This window comes from Aspergillus fijiensis, assembly GCF_003184825.1.
Source record: "Aspergillus fijiensis CBS 313.89 unplaced genomic scaffold BO72scaffold_6, whole genome shotgun sequence".
Classification (NCBI taxonomy): domain Eukaryota; kingdom Fungi; phylum Ascomycota; class Eurotiomycetes; order Eurotiales; family Aspergillaceae; genus Aspergillus; species Aspergillus fijiensis.
The window spans coordinates 394973-417095 of NW_024468982.1; the positions used below are offsets into that span (position 1 = coordinate 394973).

At 56.5% G+C, this 22123-nt stretch overlaps 7 protein-coding genes across 7 annotated transcripts; 4 read left to right on the plus strand and 3 right to left on the minus strand.

The window, feature by feature from the left end:
• Positions 1-1336: 1336 nt before the first annotated feature.
• Positions 1337-1900, plus strand: BO72DRAFT_483330 (uncharacterized protein; the record flags this gene model as incomplete). The annotated part of the gene is made up of 1 exon (XM_040947793.1): positions 1337-1900. The coding sequence occupies one exon, from the start codon at positions 1337-1339 to the stop codon at positions 1898-1900; it is 564 nt and encodes a 187-aa protein (XP_040805172.1).
• Positions 1901-3808: 1908 nt separating this feature from the next.
• Positions 3809-5708, plus strand: cwc2 (active spliceosome conformation promoter CWC2). Its single transcript, XM_040943878.1, has 5 exons — positions 3809-4152; positions 4224-4414; positions 4476-4487; positions 4611-4689; positions 4737-5708. The coding sequence occupies exons 1-5, from the start codon at positions 3817-3819 to the stop codon at positions 5250-5252; spliced, it is 1134 nt and encodes a 377-aa protein (XP_040805173.1). The 5' UTR covers positions 3809-3816; the 3' UTR covers positions 5253-5708.
• Positions 5709-6469: 761 nt separating this feature from the next.
• BO72DRAFT_421500 (DMATS type aromatic prenyltransferase) lies at positions 6470-8156 on the minus strand. Its single transcript, XM_040942764.1, has 2 exons — positions 6949-8156; positions 6470-6896 (listed from the first exon to the last, which is right to left on the minus strand). The coding sequence occupies exons 1-2, from the start codon at positions 8118-8120 to the stop codon at positions 6755-6757; spliced, it is 1314 nt and encodes a 437-aa protein (XP_040805174.1). The 5' UTR covers positions 8121-8156; the 3' UTR covers positions 6470-6754.
• A 416-nt stretch (positions 8157-8572) lies between these two features.
• BO72DRAFT_369585 (FAD-binding domain-containing protein) lies at positions 8573-10447 on the minus strand (the record flags this gene model as incomplete). Its single annotated transcript, XM_040940924.1, has 3 exons — positions 8573-9592; positions 9657-10186; positions 10252-10447. 3 exons carry the CDS (start codon positions 10445-10447, stop codon positions 8573-8575), a joined length of 1746 nt encoding a protein of 581 aa, XP_040805175.1.
• Positions 10448-11011: 564 nt separating this feature from the next.
• BO72DRAFT_444717 (NmrA/HSCARG family protein) lies at positions 11012-12494 on the plus strand. The gene is made up of 4 exons (XM_040943879.1): positions 11012-11409; positions 11467-11620; positions 11684-12016; positions 12074-12494. The coding sequence occupies exons 1-4, from the start codon at positions 11146-11148 to the stop codon at positions 12337-12339; spliced, it is 1017 nt and encodes a 338-aa protein (XP_040805176.1). The 5' UTR covers positions 11012-11145; the 3' UTR covers positions 12340-12494.
• Positions 12495-12552: 58 nt separating this feature from the next.
• On the plus strand, positions 12553-14071 carry BO72DRAFT_421509 (aromatic prenyltransferase). The gene is made up of 2 exons (XM_040942765.1): positions 12553-13748; positions 13821-14071. The coding sequence occupies exons 1-2, from the start codon at positions 12610-12612 to the stop codon at positions 13918-13920; spliced, it is 1239 nt and encodes a 412-aa protein (XP_040805177.1). The 5' UTR covers positions 12553-12609; the 3' UTR covers positions 13921-14071.
• Positions 14072-14228: 157 nt separating this feature from the next.
• BO72DRAFT_421512 (acetyl-CoA synthetase-like protein) lies at positions 14229-21827 on the minus strand. Its single transcript, XM_040942766.1, has 2 exons — positions 15879-21827; positions 14229-15689 (listed from the first exon to the last, which is right to left on the minus strand). Exons 1-2 carry the CDS (start codon positions 21751-21753, stop codon positions 14302-14304), a joined length of 7263 nt encoding a protein of 2420 aa, XP_040805178.1. The 5' UTR covers positions 21754-21827; the 3' UTR covers positions 14229-14301.
• Positions 21828-22123: the final 296 nt, after the last annotated feature.

Below are 22123 nucleotides of genomic sequence, written 5' to 3' on the forward strand. Positions count from 1 at the left end.
ACCCTTCTGACAGGACCGAATCAAACTCCGAGAGCCAGCGATTGGTTGGGGAAGAGTGAATCTAGAGCCTCAACCCCAAGGAAGAATATCTGTCAAACTCTAAATACTCCGGCCATCGTGGTATGGCAATAGGTGACTCCCTCCCCACCCCCTTTCCTCTCCTTTCCTGGGATGTCGACAAATGCACGTTGAAGAACACTCTGGAATAACCTTGTCCCCTCACCCCGCCCAACATGATTGTTATAAGCAAGAAGACCTCTCCACTGTATGAGATGCCGGATGCTATATGTCTATCAGCCTGTGGAACTACCACGCACGAAAGTAATAATCCTGATGTCGTCCCAGCTATGTTGAGCCAGGACAAGGCATGGCTATTTTGAGTTTGTGAGATTTAGTCGTGGAGGTCAAGTTGATACATTATTTGTTGTGGTCTGAAATTATAGGCGTTCAAATGTGCGAGACGATGGTCAGTATTCAGACGCATCCTGTATCCGTGTCTTAGGAATGGAAAGAAAAAGAAAAAAAAAATAAGTCGGTGGGTTGTGTGTATGTTGAGGTTAATAAAACGCACAGTATAATGCTAGGCTAAGGTGTCGAATAAACGAATAATCCTGAACATAAATCATTCTTTGCCTGTATCTCTTCATCTGAGCTATCACTGCACACTTTGGTGGGTTTCTGTCTCATTTGTATTTGCACGCCCAGGGTTTCTGAAGATAGCTAAAATTAGCTATCGAAGCAACCATAATCAAATCAGTGCTATACTGATGAGTTTTGTAAGGAAAGAAACGGTAATATTGAAATCAAAATCGAGACTAAGTCGAACTAGCAACAGGGATCCTCTCACAGCCACCATGACAGTCTGCCTTATCGCCTGAAGAAACACTTTTGGGAATTTAGATTTAGGTGGGCGAAATCCATCACATGTTACCATGGGAATCTTCACCAGACAGACAATCCGACCCGTGCCCGGCCATGAAAGCATGTCACTCATCCCAATTGTTGATCCTTTACCGTTGTTATGAGCATACCAATGCCGGCGCTGAAAGGAGGGCGTATGCAGACATAAAACAGCGACTTTGTCACGAAACCATTGCCTTTGTGTGGTCATACGCCAAAGAAGCACTCGCTGCCCGACAAAGGCGACAGCTCCCTTTTTCGTTGCATTTGAACGAACCCTACCCCTATAAAAGGGGCGTGTCCAGCGCTCAACATCGAGCCCCATCTCGACCATCCCAATCATCTCACCCTACATCTCTTCCCCAGATAACATCTCCCGCCCCTTGACCTGAAGTATCTGGCTCTGACTCACAGGCCCATCGCCCTAGGACCCAAAATGTTTCGCCCCGACTTCTACTCCTCGCGCCAAGAAGCCGCCGTCCGACAGTTCGCGCATACCCTCGCCTCGACCGCCACGGGCCGTTTCTTTGTCCATATGTGCCACGAGCTCGACGCCGGGAAGTCCCTGGACTGGGAGAAAGCCGCGGGGGAGCTCGGGGCGACGTTCCGGGGGATGCGGGCGCGGGCCGTGAGGCCCCTCGTGCCGCGGTACGCCGGGCTGGTCTACGACGGCTACGACGGAGCGGTCCGGCTCTTCACCGAGCCGGCCACAGACGACGAGGACCCGGTCCTTTTCACCCGTGACGGACGAGTCGAGTTCCGCGTTCAGGATAAGAGCGATCGCGCGACCATTCTGGAGTGGGCGGCGAACTTGCCGGCGTGTGTGAGTCCTCCTCCTGCTGCTGCTGCTGCTGCTTCTGAGGCGGGGCTAGAGACGAAGCTCGTGCTGGATACGGGGACGGCGCCGACAGTAAGGCATTTTGGGAGTCGCTGGGTTACCTGGTTTCACTATGCTGAAAGGGTTCCTGTCACTGATGGGGAGGTTGAGGAGGAGCCCTGAGGCGAGGTCGTCGAGCTCGTAGGGATTTGGGTTTGTCTGGTTTGCAACGTGGAAAGCGCCCGTGCTAATAGCAGGTAGGTTACCTAGTAGGTAGGGTTTGCAACTCTGTGAGGGGCTGAGTAATGGCGACGAACGATGATTGAGCTTTTTGTGCAAAGTCTGGCAGTTCACTTACCTAACGACTAGGTAGTTAGGTACTACTAGGTAAACAATACGATCGGTCCTTCCAAGGAGTAGTCACATGACTTGCGCTTCCCCGGATGGCGGAGGAGGGTCTGGGGGCCTGGGCGATCCGAGGCCCCCCGCCCCCGCAGCGGCAGATCCAGGCCGTACATCCAGATCAATACACGTGTGTTTGTAAATAATGGAAAAGGAATAATGTCAACAAAGGTGCTTTTAAAGATGCTTCAACCGTCCTATAACCAGTCCCTTACAGAGTTGCGTAAATACACCCTTAAGGAGCTGTGTTGTGTTGTCGAAATTTATTTCTATATTTTGGCAGCTCATCATAATAGACCTATAACCTCGGTCTAGATCGAAATAGGTAGAAAAGCTTACAGGTCGGAGAGCCGACGGGAATTTTCATAGTTCGTGTACTGGGTACAGATCATTTCTTCCTTCACTACATATTCTTTGATCGAGGGAATAAGTGAGATTTGTAAAATTCATATCATCATTGGAATTGAATCAAACCCAGCCGTGGCCGATGGGGGCTGGAGGCTGGGGGCTGGAGCCCCAAAACTAGAGCACGCTCCGGTTCTCCATCAACTTCCAGAACTGAAGCCCCTCAACGCGGAGAACCTCGAACTCACCCTCCACCAAGGTCTCAGGGGTCCAACGTAGCTCGTCGGGCTCCAGCCAATCATCCATGAGGTCCAGACGGTCGTTCAGCAGGGTCAGGATGTCAACTGGGCTTTCGGTTAGGTAACCTGCCGGTAGGATGACTCGCACAAGAACATGGTCCGGGAACGGTGCTTTGGACTCAATGCCCCAGATATAGTCTCTAGTCATGCCATTCACGGCATCCTGGAGCGCAGAGTGTATCTCCGGCCCCCAGCATGTGGTCTTCTTGGGGACCCACAGGTCGACGAAGAAGTGATCCTGAAGGAGGTCCCTCCAGGCCTTGGGCGCATCGGTCATTGTTGTGCTATTATTGTCAGGAGACATTGCTTTACTTGGGCAGTTGTGATAGATGTATGTTGATGGGGTTTTGTGATGGGGGTAACGGTTCACTTGAAGGGGATGGGATGGTAGCTTTAGGGTTAAATATACTGCGAGATAAGCGGCAATTGATTCCAAAGCAAGTGCCATGTTGTGAAAGTCTCCAGAAAGATGTTAGATTGCAGGGCAAGCTAAAAGCAACCAAGAACAAGAGGACCGGAGGGTTATGAGATGTTTCCCTTCCCCGCCAGTCAATGGTTTCTTCTCAGTCGGAGAGTTCCATCTCGCGCCTATCGATGTTGGACGGCTTCACAGATGCCGGGTTCGTTTTACTCGTGGGGCAAAGAGGTCGTGGAGCCTTTTAAGTAAACCGTCGATTAGAAAGGATAACCTCTGGGCCATGTGTGGAGTAGGTCTGCTCCATCGCGGAGATCTCCATCAGGTTTAAAGCCACACACTACGTTCCAATCACCCATCAAAATTGACATTATAATGCGATAGGGGATTTGGGGATTGAGTATACCTTATATGCCTATACCGCCGGTTCTCCCAGAGCACTGCAGGGGGGCGCATCCCGATAATCGAGGCCTGATCCGTGAGGCATCAAACACGGGCCGCGTTTCTCCGAGCGCTGAGCTCTCACGTGACCCTCGTTACTCGCGGGCGGGAATCTCTTATCGTTCGTTGCTTGTTCAATCCCGTCGCCGGTCGCCGCAACAATCAACCTCAACCTCCATCCTTACGAATCCTTCATCATGGCAGACACTACGACGGAGACCACGCCCCCCAGCGTGGCAGAGACCACGCCAACAGAGCCTACTCCCCAGCCCGACGCGGTCGTCAAGAAGCGCATCATTCGCAAGAAGCGACGCCCCGCGCGCGTCCAGGTCGAAGCCGACAAGGCCAAGGAGATTCAGGCCCAGTTCCAGCCCCAATCCGGCACAACCTACAACATTTACTACAACAAATGGGCCGGCGGCGATCGGGAGGACTCTTCGCAACAGGCGGCCAAGACACGGTGCAACCTTGCCCGCGACTCCGGCTACACCAAGGCCGACGCGCAGCCCGGCGCACACATTTGTCTCCACTTTGTAAGTTTCCATAATTCTCGTTGCGTCGGCGAAGAGACAGGTGCTAATCTTGTTGCGTTTGTTGTTCCTAGGCCCGAGGCCTTTGCCACCGTGGTCAAGACTGCGAATACCTTCACCGCCGACCGACGATTCATGACATCACCCCCCCTCAGATGGACGTTTTCGGTCGCGAGAAGTTCAACGATTATCGAGATGACATGGGCGGTGTTGGTAGCTTCTTGCGGCAGAATCGGACGATCTATGTTGGTAAAATCCATGTCAGGTACGGTCTTCATCTCATTCCCCCGGTCGCCTTCGCGCGCAGATGACTAACGTGCTTCCAGTGACGACATCGAGTAAGCAACCCTCCATGCCCTTTACACACCGGACAATCATCGGGAAATGACGAAATAATTTTCTGCTTCGCTGCGATGGGCTGGGATACACTTCTAGGTGGAAGCTGACCAGATGTCCGACAGGGAGGTTGTTTCGCGTCACTTCGCCGAATGGGGCGAGATTGATCGGATCAGAGTCTTGACTAGTCGTGGTGTTGCATTTGTACGTGCCGATCCGCCTCGGACCCTGCGTCGAGCTAACAGTCCTAGGTAACCTACAAAACCGAAGCGATGGCACAATTTGCCAAGGAGGCTATGGCCCACCAGAGTCTCGACCACAACGAAATTCTGAACGTCCGCTGGGCCACGCAGGATCCCAATCCACTGGCTCAGAAGCGGGAAGCCCGCCGCATCGAAGAGCAAGCCGCGGAGGCTATTCGGCGCGCCCTGCCGGCGGAATTCATCGCCCAGATCGAAGGCAAGGATGCCCATGCGAAGAGACAAAAAACCAGCTACGACCTCGAGGGCTATGATGAGCCGGACCAGGTACGCTTTGCCGTGGGTTTGCGGGGAAATGGAGACGATCAGCATGAACAGCTTGCACTGCCGGAACCGCAGGACCAGCACCAGCCGGAGGAAATTCCGCCGGCGCAAGTCGCGCAGGGCGGCATCTTCTCCAGCAGTACTCTGGCCGCATTAGGGGCTGCTCGCGCGTCGGTTTCGGCCAAGCCTCAGCAGGTCGCCTCATTACAGTCGCTGGTCGCCTACGACAGTGATGACGAGTGAGGCAGATGGGATAGATGGGCCTCGAATGATGACGGTTGATGGGGACATGGTCCCTATGGCAGCATCTGAGCTCATTGCCGATCTGTCCGGTGTCCTTCAACCACCCCAGCATCAAGTGCGGCCAATTTCCCTGGGCATGGTGGTCATGGCTTCCCACCTTCACATGTTTCTAGATACGCCGCGGCACCTGCTGCCGGCGACCCCGGCCAATCGCAGGGCGCAGGCGCCCACTACAGATCAGGTGCCATAACTCTGGTCAGGCGAGCAACCTTGTCCGTCGGAGCGCAGTTGAAGCCGGGTATGCAACAGGCACAACGGGATACGCATACCGGGGGTTGCAATGCGCGGCCAAGGCTCAAGTTCATCGCGGGACCGGCAGTCCAGTCTGTATCTGCTCTGTACGCCGTGTAATATTATGGTAGATTAGCAAAGTAGCCATTACAACCACTAGCTTCGACTTGGTTCTATCCAGAGTCATGTCTCGTATGCTGTCCCTTCATGATAACGCCTCTCTCATCAAGAAGCGCGCTCATCTTCGAGGCTTGTCGCAGGTAGTTCAATACAAACTCGTGGATGCGGAATGGTACACGAGGCACCTTGTAGGGCAGGAAAGAAAGTGGTTGAGTGAACCAGATTTCCAGTGTGACTTTGCCACGCATCTGAGACCCCATCGGAGTCGGATAGTGTGCTATGAATACCTAGTAACAATTGGAACATGAGGCTGCGATCTGCATGTAGTGTGTAACAGATGACGACAGGACCACAGAAAGAAAGGTCCAGCTATGACTAGACGAAAGTCGGCACAATCACAAGCTGGCATGCAAGTGCATTATCCTCGACGTTTTTGTCTCGGTATATCTTATATGTACCTGGAACCAGCAGTGACAATGCCACCATGAAGGCACAATTCCCGAGCAGTAGCTGAGCTGTGGCAAGCACCGACAGTTCTCTGTTGTCCTTTCCAACTTAGGGAACTACTGAATGGCATCGTTACAGCGATATCAACGCTCCTAGTCTTCTGGTAATCAGGAAAGAGCTCAGCTGCAACTCAAGGTGGGGTCGTCACATCTACATACATGGCGAGCCCACCTATACTCCCATATCAACCACTAGCGGCAGTCTACCCTGTATCACCACATGCAAAGCTGAGTCAAATAAATGGCTACTATTACCCGGGGGGTTGGTCATACCCTGCATTGATCGACTATAAAGAGTCCCTGGGAAAGAAGCACAAATAGTTCGTCTTTCCTACCGCCGGAAAAAACCATGCTGAATCACACAATGCTCGATTCAGGCTTCACAGATTGTATGAACGAGCTGGAGGTCGTCATAAGGAGGTGGTATCATATCTCTCGTACTTGCACCTTCATTCCTGGCGATGCTACGTGCTCTACGCTAGGATCTGCGTTGAAGACACCATTGGAAGTTCTGTCACTATCGGAACTGAATCATAACCGAGGAGATGAAAGACAGCTGAAAATGAGCCCTCCACAGTTGACTGGCTACGCGGAACCCTCCTCCTCAGTCCACGGATAATCGTCTGAAGAATGATAGTAAACACTAAGGTAAACCCCCGTCTTCTCCGTGTACGCAAACGAGATCCAAGACGTCAACCGCGCCGTCTTCTCCAGATCCCTGTCCGGGCTGCCTAATGTCAGTAATCGTCTTAAACAACTTTCCTATGGGCCGAACTCACAAGTAATCCCGCACAGTCTCTTCGTAGCCTTCCCCATATTCGACCAACCCAATATCACTGAGATACTGCGCAACCCCGCGCACAATCTTTGCATCATTCTCCCCGTGAATGGGGAAATAGAATTTCGTTACCGGGATCTCCTCGCCGGCCTTCATCTCGTAGTTCCACACCATAGGCGTGGGCGTGGAGTCCTTGCCGTCATCGAACCCGCCCGTGAAGGCGCGGTGGCCCTCCTCCACCTTGGTCAGCTGCCACAGCTGGGACAGATACTTGAGTCCCTCCTTCACGGTGGACGTGTCTGCGCGGCCGCCCAGGGTCCAGATCTCTTCGATCTTCGACCAGACGACCTCGTTGCTGGAGCTGTACAGCTTCAACCGCGACTTGGCCGGGTCGACGCAGTCGAAGGACCAGAAGGCCACCTGGCTGTAGCCGTTGGTTTCTTCGAGGTATTCGTTCACCTTGTCAAAGGAGGGGAAGTGCCCGATGCGATCGGCAATCGGCTGGATTGACTCTGCGAACAGCTTGCCAAACGACCGCCCACTGGCGTGGCACTTAAACCCGGGGAAGGTGTACCCCTTCACCGAGACGGCCTGGGGTCGGAGATCAAACCCGAATGCGCTCTGCGAGGTGAGGTCGCTTCCTTCCATCTTGTTCCTGGTGAGCGCATCCTTGTCCGCGGCGGAGAGGGTATGGTGCTCGAGGAAGTGGTGGAACAGCGAGGCGTCGAAGCCCGGGATCTGCACTTCCTCGAGCCGCTTGAGCAGATCCAGCACCGGTAGCTGGTTGTACAAGTCCTTCTCCGTCCCCGATTCCGCGGAGACGGGCTCGTATCCGATGCGGACGACGGGCTCCGCGCCGCCCTTTTGCTGGTAGTTGACGCTGAACTCGAGCGGGAGGCCGCTTCGTGTGATGGCGCTGCGGAAGGCGAATGGGTAAGGGCCTAGGTGAGGGATGAGGACCTGAGTGTAGAAGGTGAGGGCTTCGAACTGGCGAGAGGTGTTGTAGTTCGCTGAGATCAGGACTTTGTTGAGCAGCTGCCCGGTCTTCTCCCACCAGGCCTTCTGGTGGGCGTCCGGGAAGACGGTGTACTTGCTGAGGATTTCATATGGGGTGGGTGTAGAGGTTAGGGTTGTCTGTTTGCACAGGCTCACGGGTTGGCTAGGGACCGTCATTGTGATGGTTTTGGCAGTACAGAGGAACAGTGACAGTAAGGTTGCTTGCTCTCAAGCCTACACCAAGCCGATTAATAACATTTATATCCGGTTCCCGCCAGATAGGCTGCACAGGCTACGCACACCGACAGTTGCGAGGAGCATCCTCACTTGCGTTCGCCCTAGCGTTGCCAACAACACTCCTGTCGCTGCTGTACTTAGTCCGTGCATGTCACCCAGTCCACCTGTCTCACGTAAGGGGCGCTGCCAGACTGACCATTGCGTGAATACCGGTCTCATGTTGACCACAGCAATGCGTAATGGTGCAGGAAGTCAAAGGACACAGGGTCTAAGTGATTTGATTCCAGCTCGCACGGGCAGAGTATATGCATCTTTATCTAGACAGCTATGTGTTGTAACAGAGCTATTTGGCTATGCATTGAAAGAATGTCGATTGGAGGCAATTGAAGAATCTAATACAGCGATGCGAAAAGTTCGTTGTAACGAGCCCACAACATCTGCAGGTCCTTTTCCCACGCAGTAGACGTCCGCTTGCGACACATAGCCTCGTCATCCCATCCTTCACTCCCTACTCCTAGCCGGGTAATAAAAAGATCATTTGGATCCCAGCGACGCTTGGTTGCAAGGAGCACATCATACTTCTCGCCCCAGAATACGCCTGCATGGTCAGCCTCATGCGGGAAGGGCACACCCAGATACCCAGCAATGGTGGCGTTCTCCAGTGAATCGATTGCGGGCAGCTGAGTATGCTTCAGCTCTTCCTCGACTTGCTCGTAGGCCTCCCAATTCGGATCCAGCGGGAGACCCCGGCCCAGGGTGAGGATCATCGCGGCCGAGTCCCACGCTGGATGGAGGGAGTGGGGTGCATGGCTCTTTCGCTCCACGCTGGGCCCAGGCGCCATTCCGTCTAGACTTATCATATCACCGGGGTTGTACTTCAACTGGGAAAGCGCACGGGACAGACGGTCAGGGGCATTTAGCGAGCTTCGCGATACGAGGCGCGAACCCACCATGACGCCCACCCCAGCCATGCCCTCGGTGCTGCGACTGGCGTGGTATGAAGAAATTTGCGCAAAGTGCTCGTGGGAGCGCTGGACCTGGAGCCCAGCATTCTTCCAGCTCTCGACGAGGCGATCGACAGGAGACATACTGCTTGTCTCGGTTTGATTGATGGAAAAGATCTCCGCTGAGATGAGAGACCCCGATTCAGCAAACGGAAAGGCATAGCTCTGAACTGCAATGCCTTGGTCTCCCAATTGCGGTATCGTGCCCATGATCTCCTGGACACCTGACCAAAATGCATCTCCTGGGCCTGCCTCGGCCACGGCAGTTAATCTGGCCACCTCCAGCGGCACATCAGGAAATACTCGGAACGTCACACTGGTGATGATTCCGAATGTACCTCCTCCGCCGCCTCGAACGGCTTGGAAGAGGTCTTTGTTCTGATACGCATTTGCAATCACGTACGCGCCCTGTTGGAGTCTTGTCAGCAAACCACCGAGGCCTTGCAAGAGGGAGGTAGGACAGGGGGCTTACAGCTGCCGTGACCATTCCAACCTCCAGAACGTTATCAACGCCCAGTCCCTTGGACGGTGTGAGTATTCCATAACCACCACTTGCCATCCAACCGCCAGCGATGCCAACAGTTCCGCAACTCCCACCAGCAACGCTATACCCATGTTCTGCGGCTGATGCGTACAGATCCTCTGTCATGACGCCCGCCCCAACCGTCACTGCAGGGCCATAGTCTTCAGACTCGTACCCCAGCGGCGAAGTCGTACGGAAAGACGTGGTGAACCGAATCTCCTTGAGTCCAGCTGTATGGACCATTAACGATTCCGGGGAAGTCGAGCGGCCAGCGAGATCATGCCCGGTGTTTCTCACCGAGAGGCGAAGATTGTGGTCAGCAGCAAAGCGAACGACACCTCGCACCTGCTCCACAGTCTTCACGGAAGCCGCGTATACTGGCACCCTGCCCTGCTGGCACGTCGCATTTGTGATACCGTCAACGTGACAGCTTTCCTCTGCTGCTCGCCAATTCTCCCAATTGATCACTTGGAGCGACGCTGTTTGTGGGTACCGAAATCAGCGATTGCATCCCGCTTGAGCCTGCGGCACAATAGCTACCTACCTGGATTCAAAACGCGCCAGGTGCCATTGTGGAAGTTCTTCACGTACTCCTCGCACGCTTCCTTCGAGTATTGGTCGCCAGAACATACATGGCCGGCCGGCCTCAGCGTCTGTAGATTCCCATCGATGCTATGGTTGAGGTTCTCCCAGTCACTGGTCGTGGGCCAGCATGCCTCGCCCGGTCGGCATCGACACATTGACTGCGTTTGCGTGCCCCAGTAGCCTTTGAGGCCGGCTGATACGGCCAGTATGAGAAGAGCAAAACGAATCATCTTGGTCCATGCAGGTTGCCTCTTGTCTAGACACGCAGCGTCCGAGAATTTGAGATGCTAGCGAGCATCATTTGCCCAAATATCGTGCCCAGCGAAGCATCCTCTGTCTAGGTGGCGTACAACGGAAAGGCAGGAAGTTTCCAACATTTCAACCTTGCTTCGGATCTTGCATAAAGCATAGGAGCTTCACAGGGGATCTAGGCCGTGTCATCGATGGAGGGTGCAGCAATTTTCGGAGCAAGGAGCACGCAGAGGAATGAGATGTTCATGCTCTGCTGGTAAAGGTCGGTGAACATGCACGGATGTGCAGATCCTTGCAGCAAGTATATGAGCCCTGCAGGCGCCAAGGGTGAGGTAATTGTCGAAGCAAGGGAGCACGCAGAGGAATGACACGTCACACATCCACAGCATTCCATTGATACAGCCGCTGGTACCAAGTATTATCTTATGCTGTGCCGATCAAAGTCGCTGCCCATGCATAGATGTGCACCCGCTGCCATGCCTAGAATAATGCAATGCTTGGTTCGCGCTACTGTATCCCAGGTCGAGTATTTCTAGCTACCTCGCACGTTAACTCCGCTGTGTCTTCTCAGCTTGAAGTCTGTAAAAGACCGAGATCAACAATGACCATCCAACAGAACAAGATAATCACCATCTTCGGCGGGACAGGGAACCAGGGTGGTAGTGTCGCAAGATCCCTGCTGGCTCACAAGGACGGCCGCTTTCATGTCAGGGTCATCACCAGAGACCCGTCGTCCGACAGAGCAAAGGCCATCGCGGCTGATGGCGCGTCGCTCGTCCAGGCGGATGGCTTCAATCGTGAGCAGATGGTCGCCGCCCTCGCGGGTAGCTGGGGTGTATTCATCAACACGAACTCAGACGACGAAGTAAGTCTGTCGCGCACCAGAAGCGGGCCATTTGCTTTCCATGCGCTAACGCGACAGGCCCTCAAATCGCTGGACGGACCCAGCGACTATGACCTCGGCGCCGCGGTGATTGACGCAGCAGAGGAAGCCGGAGTTCCGCACGTCGTGTACAGCTCCGGCCCTTCAATCACCAATGCCACCAAGGGCAGGATCCATCTAGAGGGATTTGAAAGTACAGCGCCTCCTCTTGCCTGACACCTCTGATCGAACCACGAACTGCACTAACTTCTCTCAGCCAAATACCACGTGGAACAATACGCCCGAGCAAAGAGCTTCAAGACCTTCACTCCCGTCCTCTGTGCATCCTTCATGGAATGCTTCTTCTACGAACCCTTCTCCGACGCGTTCGGCGGGTTCCCATGGACTCCCAACCCGAAGACGGGAGACATCGTCTTCAGCACGCCCCCATACGGCGGCAGAGGCGATATGCCCTGGGTCAGCGTGGAGGACGATGTCGGCGATATCATCCACGGCATCTTCCTGAACCCCAGCGAATATGATAGGGTTCTCGTGCAGGTGACCAGCCAGCAAATTACCATGTCTGATATTGCAGCTTCATACGCGAAAGGTATTCCCATCATCCATTTTCCATGCGTCTGAGTATCGTGCTAATGGTGATATCCAGCCACTGGAATTCCAGCCCGGTACGAGGAGATGCCTTCGTGGACGAGTATTCAGCCCAATGGGACCAGATGTCGGGATGAGACCCGGCTCATCTTCTGGATGATGAACGCGTGCGGTGGGCGCTGGTTTGCCGAACATGAGAGTGATAACACTGCTTCGATCAAATTGAAGAATGCGGCGCTGGAGGCGAGGGGTCAGCAGGGCGGACTAATCACATTCGAAGAGTGGTTTAAGAAGGCGCATGCGTTGAGAACTGGGTCTGCGTAGAGATCATGTTGATAGAATTGGCAAAGCCGATATCTAGACTTCAATCCAACAGAAGTATGCACGGAATTAGGGCACAGGATAGCAGAGCAGCGTTTGAATCAATACACGGCTAGAATGCCCTTGCTTGATGGTGCCTTTGCCACATCATCCGTTGCAGTAACCAGATATATATCAAACCTTGCCCCCGCCAGAAACCTTCCAAGACATCCGATCGACGGCAAAATCAAGATCAATTCTCCCAACACCTAAGCCTTATCCATAACAACCACCATGGGCTCCCTAGCACCCACTCCGTTCACACCTCCATCCACCTCCACCCCCTACACCCACCTATCTCAGTACCTCACCCATCCCAACCGCGACCACCACGCCTGGTGGACTACCAAAGCCCCCCTTCTCACCCGCTTCCTGCAGGACTGCGACTACACCGTCGACGCGCAATACCAATACCTCACGCTCTTCCACAACCAGCTGATCCCATGTCTAGGAATCTACACCGAGCCGTCCGTCGGCGACAAGGGAAACACTCTCCTCTCTGGAGCAGGGAAGCTCGAGATTGACCGCACATTTACCGCCTCAGGGTCCTCTTTGCGGATTGCCTTTGAACCGACGAGCTATCTGGCCGGGGAGGGGGACACGGGGCCTGATCCGCTGAACCTGCTCCCCCTCCCGGGTCTGCTGAGCGCTCTTCGCAAGCTTCCGGGCGTGGATGTGGGACTGGACCGATACCGGACACTGTCGAACGCCCTGACGACCTCGGAGGCAGACCAGGCGACGCTTCTGCAGAGCCCTGAGCTTCAGGCAAAACTGCAGACCCTCCCCTCGCGCACGCAGAACATCCTGGCCCTCGACCTGATCGATGGCTCCGTGCGCCCCGAGCTCTACTTCCAGCCGCAGCTGCGGGCGCTGGCGACCAAAGCCGACGTTCATACCATGCTCCTCAACGCCCTGCAGGGCCTAAACGCCAACGGAGCCCTCAGCCCCGCGCTCAAGCTCACCGAGAAATACCTCACCGCGTCGCCGAGCACGACCCAGCCCCTCTTCATCTCCAGCGAGCTCAGCACCTCCCCAAACACCAACAGCGCAAAGCTATTCCTCATCGACAGCAACATCACCCTCGACACCGCCCAAGCCCTCTGGACATGGGGTCGACCAGACGCCACACCGCACCCGCTCCAGACCCTCTGGGAGAGCCTGGGCGTCGTCGAGGGTGTCCGCGGGCCCACCGAGTTTCCCATGATGCTGATCCTCAAGCTCTGCGAGGAGGCGCCCTTTGTGCGCCCGCAGGTCGCCTTGCCGGTGGTGGGGATGACGGAGCAAGGGGTCGGCGAGGCGGTGGTGCGCTTCTTCGCCGCGATGGGATGGGAAACCCATGCGGCGGGGTATCTGGACTCCCTGCGTTCATACTAGTGAGTTCACCTCTGGCTCTGGCTTTTAGCCTTCTTGTTTATGGGTTGCTGACGTTGGTGGGTGGCTGGTAGTCCCGATGTCGAGCTTGGGCAGGCGCTAGGGAAGCAGGCTTGGATTGCGTTGTCGGAGTTTGATAGGCAGGGACCGGCGTTGACGGTGTTTTATTATTAGGGTAGGACTGGGTAGTTTGGTGTTGTTGTTGGTGGTGTTGTTGATAATGGTGGCGATAGTAGTGGGGGTGGCTTGATCCTCAAGAAAGTAGGGCTGGATCAGTGGTAGCAGTCTTGTTCACATTCATAGCCGTAATGCTCACAGATTGAATTAATGGATTTTTGTCTACGCGCCCAGATAGAGATTAATCATCAAATCCGGTAGATTAAGATCGTATCCATGCGTTACTTCTACACATGCTGAATCGGATACCAGCCCAAAAGCACCAGATATTAAGATCAAATTCATGGATTGTTTTTATATACATACACGCTTGATTAGAGATCAACCCGAAATACTAGATATCAAGAACCAAACAGATTGCGAAGCATTCGACAGCGATCAGACAGCCTTTTGCTCCCCACTAACAACAATTTTATTCCGACGGGTGAAGACCGCCGACGAGTGGAGGCCACTTCCAGCAGCGAACCCCTCCAGCGAGGCCAGGTATTCGGCGTTGCGCACCACCGCCTGACAGATCATGTTCGTCAGCGAGGCTGCCTGGACCGTGGGCACGGGGAGTGGCGACGCCTCGGAAGATGAGGACGCTGGAGGCGTTCCCAGGCAGCCGCCGGTGCTGCGTAGGAAGTCCATCACCGACAGGAGGGGATGCGAGGCGCCAACGACATCGATCTGCTCCTCCAGCATTGCCATCCACTCCGACGACACGGGGCAGGGCTTGAGCTTCCGGCCTAGCCCGAGCGACACTGCTTGCCAGAAGTCCCGCATGGAGAGGCCATCTGTCATGGAGATGCGGGCCACGGTGGACCCGGGCGACGATGGTGCTGGAGCCGCGTGAAGCGTTTCGTAGACGATCAGGTTGGCGACCCAGTCCACGGCCGAGACAAAGAGCCACGAATCCGGCTCGCTGGCGTTGTAGGTCCCAGTCGTCATCGCAGTAGCCACGACACGCCAAAGCATGTCGTCTACGTTGGCCACTCCGTCGTTCACAGATCCGATGATGAATCCCGGACGGACGATCTTCAGTCGATGGGAGGGGCGAGAGCGTGCGAACTCCGTCATCAGCAGCTCGGAGGCATACTTGGTGCGTGTGTAACCGTCCGGGATATCAGGCGGCGGTGTATGCGCGTCTGAATCTGACGACTGGGCGTCGTCCCCGGACACCAGAGCAGAGACATAGGTGAAGCTGACCGGTTTCGACGAAGGTCTCAGCGTCTGCAGCAGCTGCAGCGTACTCCCGACGTTGGCCGACTCGAGGACTTCGTAGTCATACCCCCAGTGGACGACGGCCCCGTTGTGGATGATGGCGTCGACGGTTTCGCCACAGAGCACCCCCCAGTTTGCTGCCGACAGCCCCAGGCGCGACTGAGCCAGGTCTCCCGGCCATGCCTCGATGACGCGGCGATAGTCGTCCTGCCACCAGCGAGCCGTGCGCGCGGCTTGGATGATCCGTGCAAGCCCGCTTTGAGGGCTGGATGCCCGGACCAGAACATAGACCGTCGCAACGCGATGGTCCCGCACCAGCTGCCGCAAGATGTGCGTTCCCAAGTATCCCGTCCCCCCGGTCAGGAAGACGGTCTTGCCGCGTGGGAGGTCTGTGGCCAAGTCGTCGGTGCCGGGTAAATCGCGCACCTCTTGGAGCGCTGCGGCTACTTTCCTCCACCACGACGGCGTGGATGGAGTCTCATTAGTGCTGTTGGTGCTGTCGGTGATGTTCGTTCCATTGCTAACATCGCTGGTATTGGTATCACTGAGCCCGTCTGTGCCATCTGTGCCGTTGATGCCGTTGGTGCCATTCATGCCATTCATGCCACTTATGCCATTCATGCCATTCATGCCATTCGTGCCATTCATGCCACTTATGCCAGTGATGCTATTAATACCATTGCTGCCATCTCTGCCACTTGAGCCGTTGACACCATTGACGCCATTGGCGCCATTAATGATCCTCTCCGGACCGTCCGTAATCATCTCCGCGACCTCACGGACGGTGAGACCACTCCGAAAGAGCGTCGCCATAGGAAGCCTCTGCTGATACTCTCGGTGTACGAATTGCGACAAGGCCATGAGATCGATGGAGTCCAGGTTGAGGCGCGACAGGTCGACATTGCGACCCGCGACTGACGCGGCCAGCTCGTCCCGCTCCGTTTTCCTTGTTATAATTCCGGCGATATGCTGGCTTATCGCCCAAGCGACTGGCTCGTGATGTTCACGCAGCAGCTCCTCCGCGGCATGCCCATCGGTGCGCTCCAGCGATCCCAGCGCATGCAGATCTCGCGCGCCCAGCTCGGCACATTGACTCTCGATCAGGCGTCGATTCACCTTACCCGATACCATGAGCGGTAGGTCCAGCGCCTGGAGGTACAGTTCCGGCACCATGATGGCCGGCAGGGTGAGACGGAGCTCGTCGCGGGCGTGGCGCGCTCGGGCCTGAAACTCGGGGGTCTGCTGCCTGAAGAGGGCATTCTGGGACGATGCTCCTCCATTGACGACTTCTGACCCGGACCCGGGAAGCTCGGCCATTTGCACGAACGCGACGAGACAGGGGGTCGTCCCACTGCCCGACGGGCGGATGACCGCCGCCATGCCGTTGGCCTCCGGGCCAAACGCGCGCAGGAGGTGACGCTCGACGTCGGCCAGATCCAGCCGCTGGCCGCGGAGCTTAGTGTGCTGGTTCTTGCGCCCCAGGAAGCTGCAGGTGCCGTCCAGGTTCAGACGCACCAGGTCGCCGGTGCGATAGATCCTCGCGCCCTGGGGGTGGAACTTCTCCGCCCACGCCGGGGGGTCGAGGAACGACTCCGCCGTCTTGGCCGCGTCGTTCAGGTACCCTCGGCCGACGATCGGACCCTGCAGGACCAGCTCGCCCACAGTGTTGGCCGGCATCAGGGTGTTCACGTCGTCCGGGTGCACCGCCCACAGCAGGCAGCCCATGCCCGTCCCGATGATCCGGGGGTCCATCTTGCTGGCGGTGATGCGCTGCGCCGTCGCCCCCGTACAGCATTCGGTGGGACCGTAGCCGCACAGGAGATGCACGCGCTCGCACCACTGGGCAATCTGGCCGGGGAGCATAGACTCGCCCACCGCGACGACCGTGCGCAGCGACGGCACGGCCTCCGGCGTGAGCAGCCGCAGCATCGACGGAGTGATGCACAGCCAATTGGCCTGGAACCGCTGCACGGCCCCGCCCAGATCCCCCGCGACCTCCTCGTCGGAGGGGATGCAGACGCATCCGCCGCTGGCGAGGACGGTCAGGATCTCCACCGCGAAGGAGTCGAACGCATAGGAGGAGATCTGGAGGACGCGGGAGTGGGCCGTGATGCCCAGCTTGGGCTGCTGTGCGGCAATGGCCGAGCAGTACGCGCCATGCTCGATCAGCACGCCCTTGGGGGTTCCGGTGGATCCGGAGGTGAAGACGGCGTACAGCAAGTCGTGCGGCGCAGGGAACGAAGGCAGTCGGGCTGGATACCCATACCCGTTGGCCTGCGGGGGAGGGCGGAAGCTCTTGTCGCCCACGACGATCCACGCTGCGTCGGTGATCGTCCCGGCCAGTTTCAGCTGGCTGGGCGAGGTCAATCCCACGGTGGCGCCGACGGCGCCGCAGATCTGCGCGTTGCGCTCCTGCGGATGAGTGGGATCCAGCAGCGCAAAGGCCGCCCCGACCATCGAGACGGCCAGCATGGCGATGGGCACCCATTTGGACCGCTCGAAGAAGATCGGAACGAACTGCGCGCCACTGCGGCGGACGAGAGGGTCAAGCTGCAGCGCGAGCCGGATGCTATAGTCCTCGACCTGCTGGTAGGTCAAGTCCCCGTCCCAGGCGGAGATGGCGCACGCTCGTGGACTTTGTCCAACCTGGGCTTGGATCAGGTCCGGAATCGAGGCTGAGGCCTGCACGGGAGGGCAGCCGTTCCACTTCGTGAGCATGGCGTTATCCTGCGCGGAGACCAGGTTCAGCTGAGACAGCGGCGTATCCTGGTTGTGAACATTATCCAACTCCTGCAAGAGGTGTCCCAGCTGAAACAGCATGTGCTCCGCCTGGTTGCGGGCTAGCACCTCTTCGTCCACCAGCATTTCAAATTTCCAGGCACCTTTGGTCGGCGTGCACAGCAGGATCATGGGATAGCCCGGGAAACTGTTCAGCGCGCCCAGATGCTCCTCGACAGGGCCGAAGATCGGCGACGGCGCGAGGGTGTCTTCCGCCTGCACGATGAGCAGATTCTGGAATTTACAGGCCGTTTCGGCCTCGGGGCCCATCTGGCGGATCTGCTGCAAGCCGGTCTGCTCGAATGGGGTAGTGGCGTGGATCTTGTCCTGGACGTGGGAAACAGCCTGGTGGACGGTTTGCTCGCGCTGGAGGAGAAGACGCACTGGGTACGTCGCTATGGTTGGGCCTGCGATGCTCCCGATGTCGGCCAAAGGAGCCCGGCGTCCGTCCACCACCGCACCGTAGACAACGTCCTCTGAACCGGTGTACAGACTGAGAAGAAGGGCCCAGGCCAGCCGCACTTTGGCCGTGGGACTGGCCAGCGGCAACGACTTGGATGCAGCGGCACGCGGGCTGTCATGATGGACTGCGCAGGTGGCGCGGGGAGCATGCTCGGGTGAGGGATGCTTGGGGAACAGTACACTGCTGAGATGCAGTGTTTCTTTTTGCCAGAACGTCCGAGCCGTGTCCACGTCCGTGGCGGTTTGGGTGAGATGATGAATGAAGCGGACGAAGTCACTGCGCGGCAATTGCTGCCCCCGGTAGGCCTGTTCTGCCCGTTGAATGCACAAGTGCAACGTGGGACCGTCATATATCGCGTGGTGTAGGGTCAGCGCCAGGAAACTGTCAGTAGACGACTGAATAAGGGCCAAGCGGATCAGTGGTGAGCCCAGTCCCATTGGTCGACTCTGATCGTGGTGGAGGAATTCTGATACGGAATCGGCGGACTGCCACGGGATAGTCAAGTCGGGTTTGCACACAACTTGGTAAGTTTGGCCATTCGTCGCCTGCATAATGCGCGTCCGGAGGATAGTGGTGGTCTGCACAACAGTCGCCCATGCCTTCCTGACCTGGTTGACGTCGGAGTCGGGGGGCAAAGTGAAGAGAAACCGGTCAGTGTAGGCTTCTGATCCACTGGTTTCAGTAATTGCGACAAGCCCCTCTTGGAGCGCGGTTGTCGGATATATATCCTCAATGTAGGACTCGGTAATCTGACACTGCTCAGCCGCGAGTGGAAGTAGTGTGGGGATGCTCTTATTATCCAAAAGGCTGTAAGGTCGAGGGGTCGATTGTTGAACCCGTCCAGCATCGTCCTGCTCGAGCTTATCAGCCACCGTGCGTAGGGTTGTATCTCCAGCCAGGAGGTACTCCACGCGGAGCTGCCAGTTCTCCCTTGCCAGCGTTCGAACGACCCGTATCGCCGTGACTGAGTCTCCTCCCATGTGCAGGAAATTGAGGTCGAGGTTGACTGAGGGGGCTGGGATCCCAAAGGCTGCTCCGACTGCCTGAGTTAGCGAGTTCTGCTGCTCGGACCCGGTCAGAACAGATCGTGACTCCGAGTCCCGGCACAAGGTTGGCCGCGCACTGAGCCAGGTGGTCAGTTCGACTGTTGTGAGGGTCTCGAGCAGACCACAGAGCCGTTTACGGTCCACCTTGTCAGTTGCCGTGCGAGGAAAGGTCTTAAGCGGGATAATGAACGAAGGGATCATGTAGAGAGGCAGGTGTGGGCGGAGAGTGGACTGATAGCGACGAGCCAGCGCCGCGCAAGACGGAGGCAACGTCTCCAATTTAGGGCTACTTCGCCTATCGCTCCAGTCGACCTCGGCGCCAGCACTATTAGCGACAAATGCTACCAGCGTAGCTCCCTGGTCACTCTTCAAGGTCACAGCTGCGACGGCAATCTCAACGCCTTGCTCCAGCTGGCGGAAGCGCAGTTCAACGGCATCGGTGTCGACGCGCTGGCCCCTGATCTTCACATAGGTGTCCTTGCGGCTGAGATAGCGGAAGGTGCCGTCGGCGTTAAAGTGGCAGAGATCGCCCGTCTTGAAGAAGGGGCCTTGAATGGGAATATCATCGAACTGTGACCGCCACTTCGGAGGGTCAATGAAAACCTGTGCGGTGCGGTCTGGGTCATTGAGGTAGCCCTCGGCGATGACTGCGCCCTCCATCACGACCTCCCCAACCGTGCCAATGGGTGCAAGACAGTCACTGTCATCGGGCGCCGTGATCCACGCAATACAACCGGCCGCGGTTCCGATGGTGCCTGGAATCCATGTCGCAGGCACAATCTCTCCTGCGCCGGACGGGCCCACTTCGGCCGGGCCCCAGAGGTTGAATATTCGGACATGAGTGCCCCATCGTCGGACGAGGTCCTGCCCGATGCTCTCGCCGCCGATCACAAGGGTCCTCAGGGATGGGAAGTCCGCAGGTTCAAAGTTTCTTAGGGTTGAGGGGGTAAAGAACGCCCAAGTGACTCCATGACTTCGAAGGAAGTCGGGCATCGAGTTCAAACGTTGAGTCTCCGACGGGATGCAGAGACACGCGCCGCGGGTCAACGCCTGCCACGTCTCAATAATACTCATGTCGAAGGCGTATGAAGAGAACTGCAGAACTCGTGAGTCGGGCCTGACTTGCATGCGCTTACCGACATAATGGCCGGCGGTGCTGATGGCGCGGTGGCTAAGAACAATGCCCTTCGGGGTGCCCGTACTACCGGACGTGAAGACGATGAAAGCGACATCTTCCGGATTCGCCGGGGTAAATATAATCGGGGAGGAAGGAGAAGTCGAAGGGTAAGTGCAGGACTGTGGGATAATGACCCGATCACGACCCATCTGGTGCAGCCGTGTCGCTTGCGTTTCCGAAGCCATAATGACAGGAGGGCAAGCTTGCTTGAGAATGGCTTCAATGGCCTCGTCGGGGTGGGTGCTGCATAGACAGACCGCGACGGCGCGGATCTTGACTACCGCCAGCATGCTGACCGTCATCCAGTAGGACTTTTCGAAGAGCAACGGGACAATCGTCCCTGGTAACACCTTCTCTTGCTGCAACTCGGCCGCCAGCAGAGAGGAGAGTTCATCGAGTTGCTTATATGTGAGCTCCCCGTCCCACGCTGACACAGCGGCTCGTCCGCCGTCTAATTGCACCTGCGCCATGAACAGATCCTGAAAGCACCTGTCAATTGGGGGTGGTGGGCAGGAGTTCCATCTCAACAGCTGACGCTTGTCGTTCAAGCTGAGGGTGAAAGCTTGCTGGAGTGTAGAATCCCGGCCGATCTTACGCAGCTCCTGCGCAACGTGCACAAACTGCTGGACAATTCGCTGTGCATCACGGGGATTGCATCTGGACTCGTCGTAGACGGCTCGGCAGGCGCATCCTTTCCTCTGCTGCTCCAGTCGCAGTTGGAGCACGTCGTTCTTAGCAGGTGACGGGAGATCTCGACTCCTCCGCTTGCGTGGATGCTTCCACGGTAGGAGAAAGCTTGTTGATGGTCTGCTGGTATCCCTTGTAGTGCCTGATTCGGGATTTACGACGTCTATTGGGAGTATTCCTCGAGCGATAGCGTCAATAGCGACTCCAATCGAGGCGGACGGCGACAAGTCCACTTCCAATGAAAGAGACTTTCCATCGCTTGGCTGTAGTTGACTGTTCAGTATGAGACTCACAGAGCCTTGGTACCTCGCCATCAAAACAGCCCATCCAAGCACATAGATCTCCGGAGCCAGGCTCCCAGCCAAGGCCAAAGCCTTCGTCTCCCCATAGATGGATGCCCGGAGTCCATCACTTCCTGAGGGGGGTACATACAACGGGCACGGTATCGACACCGCTAACCAACGATCTAATGACATTTCTCGAAAGCTGGGTATAACGGCAAGACAAAAAATGGAGGATGCAGAGAAGACAGGAAGCAGGCCCAAATCACACCAGCCAACGAAAATGGCTCTGCCCGTAACTGGGCCTCGCCGCGGCCATCCGGGGCCAGATATACGTGGAACTGGACCGTCGAATCACGCACGAAGGTTGCACGAGTCGGCAGTCGGTGATGAGTGAGTGTCATGCGGGTCTTACTCACGCGATGAAGATAGTAAGCAAAGGGCGAATTCGCGTGTTTCCGACAGCCACGCCGCAGCGGAGGGCCGTCTGTGAGAACCTTCTAGCTAGCGAGATTATGCATATGATATGAAACACAATATCTAGAGCGGGCTTAGACCCTAACTC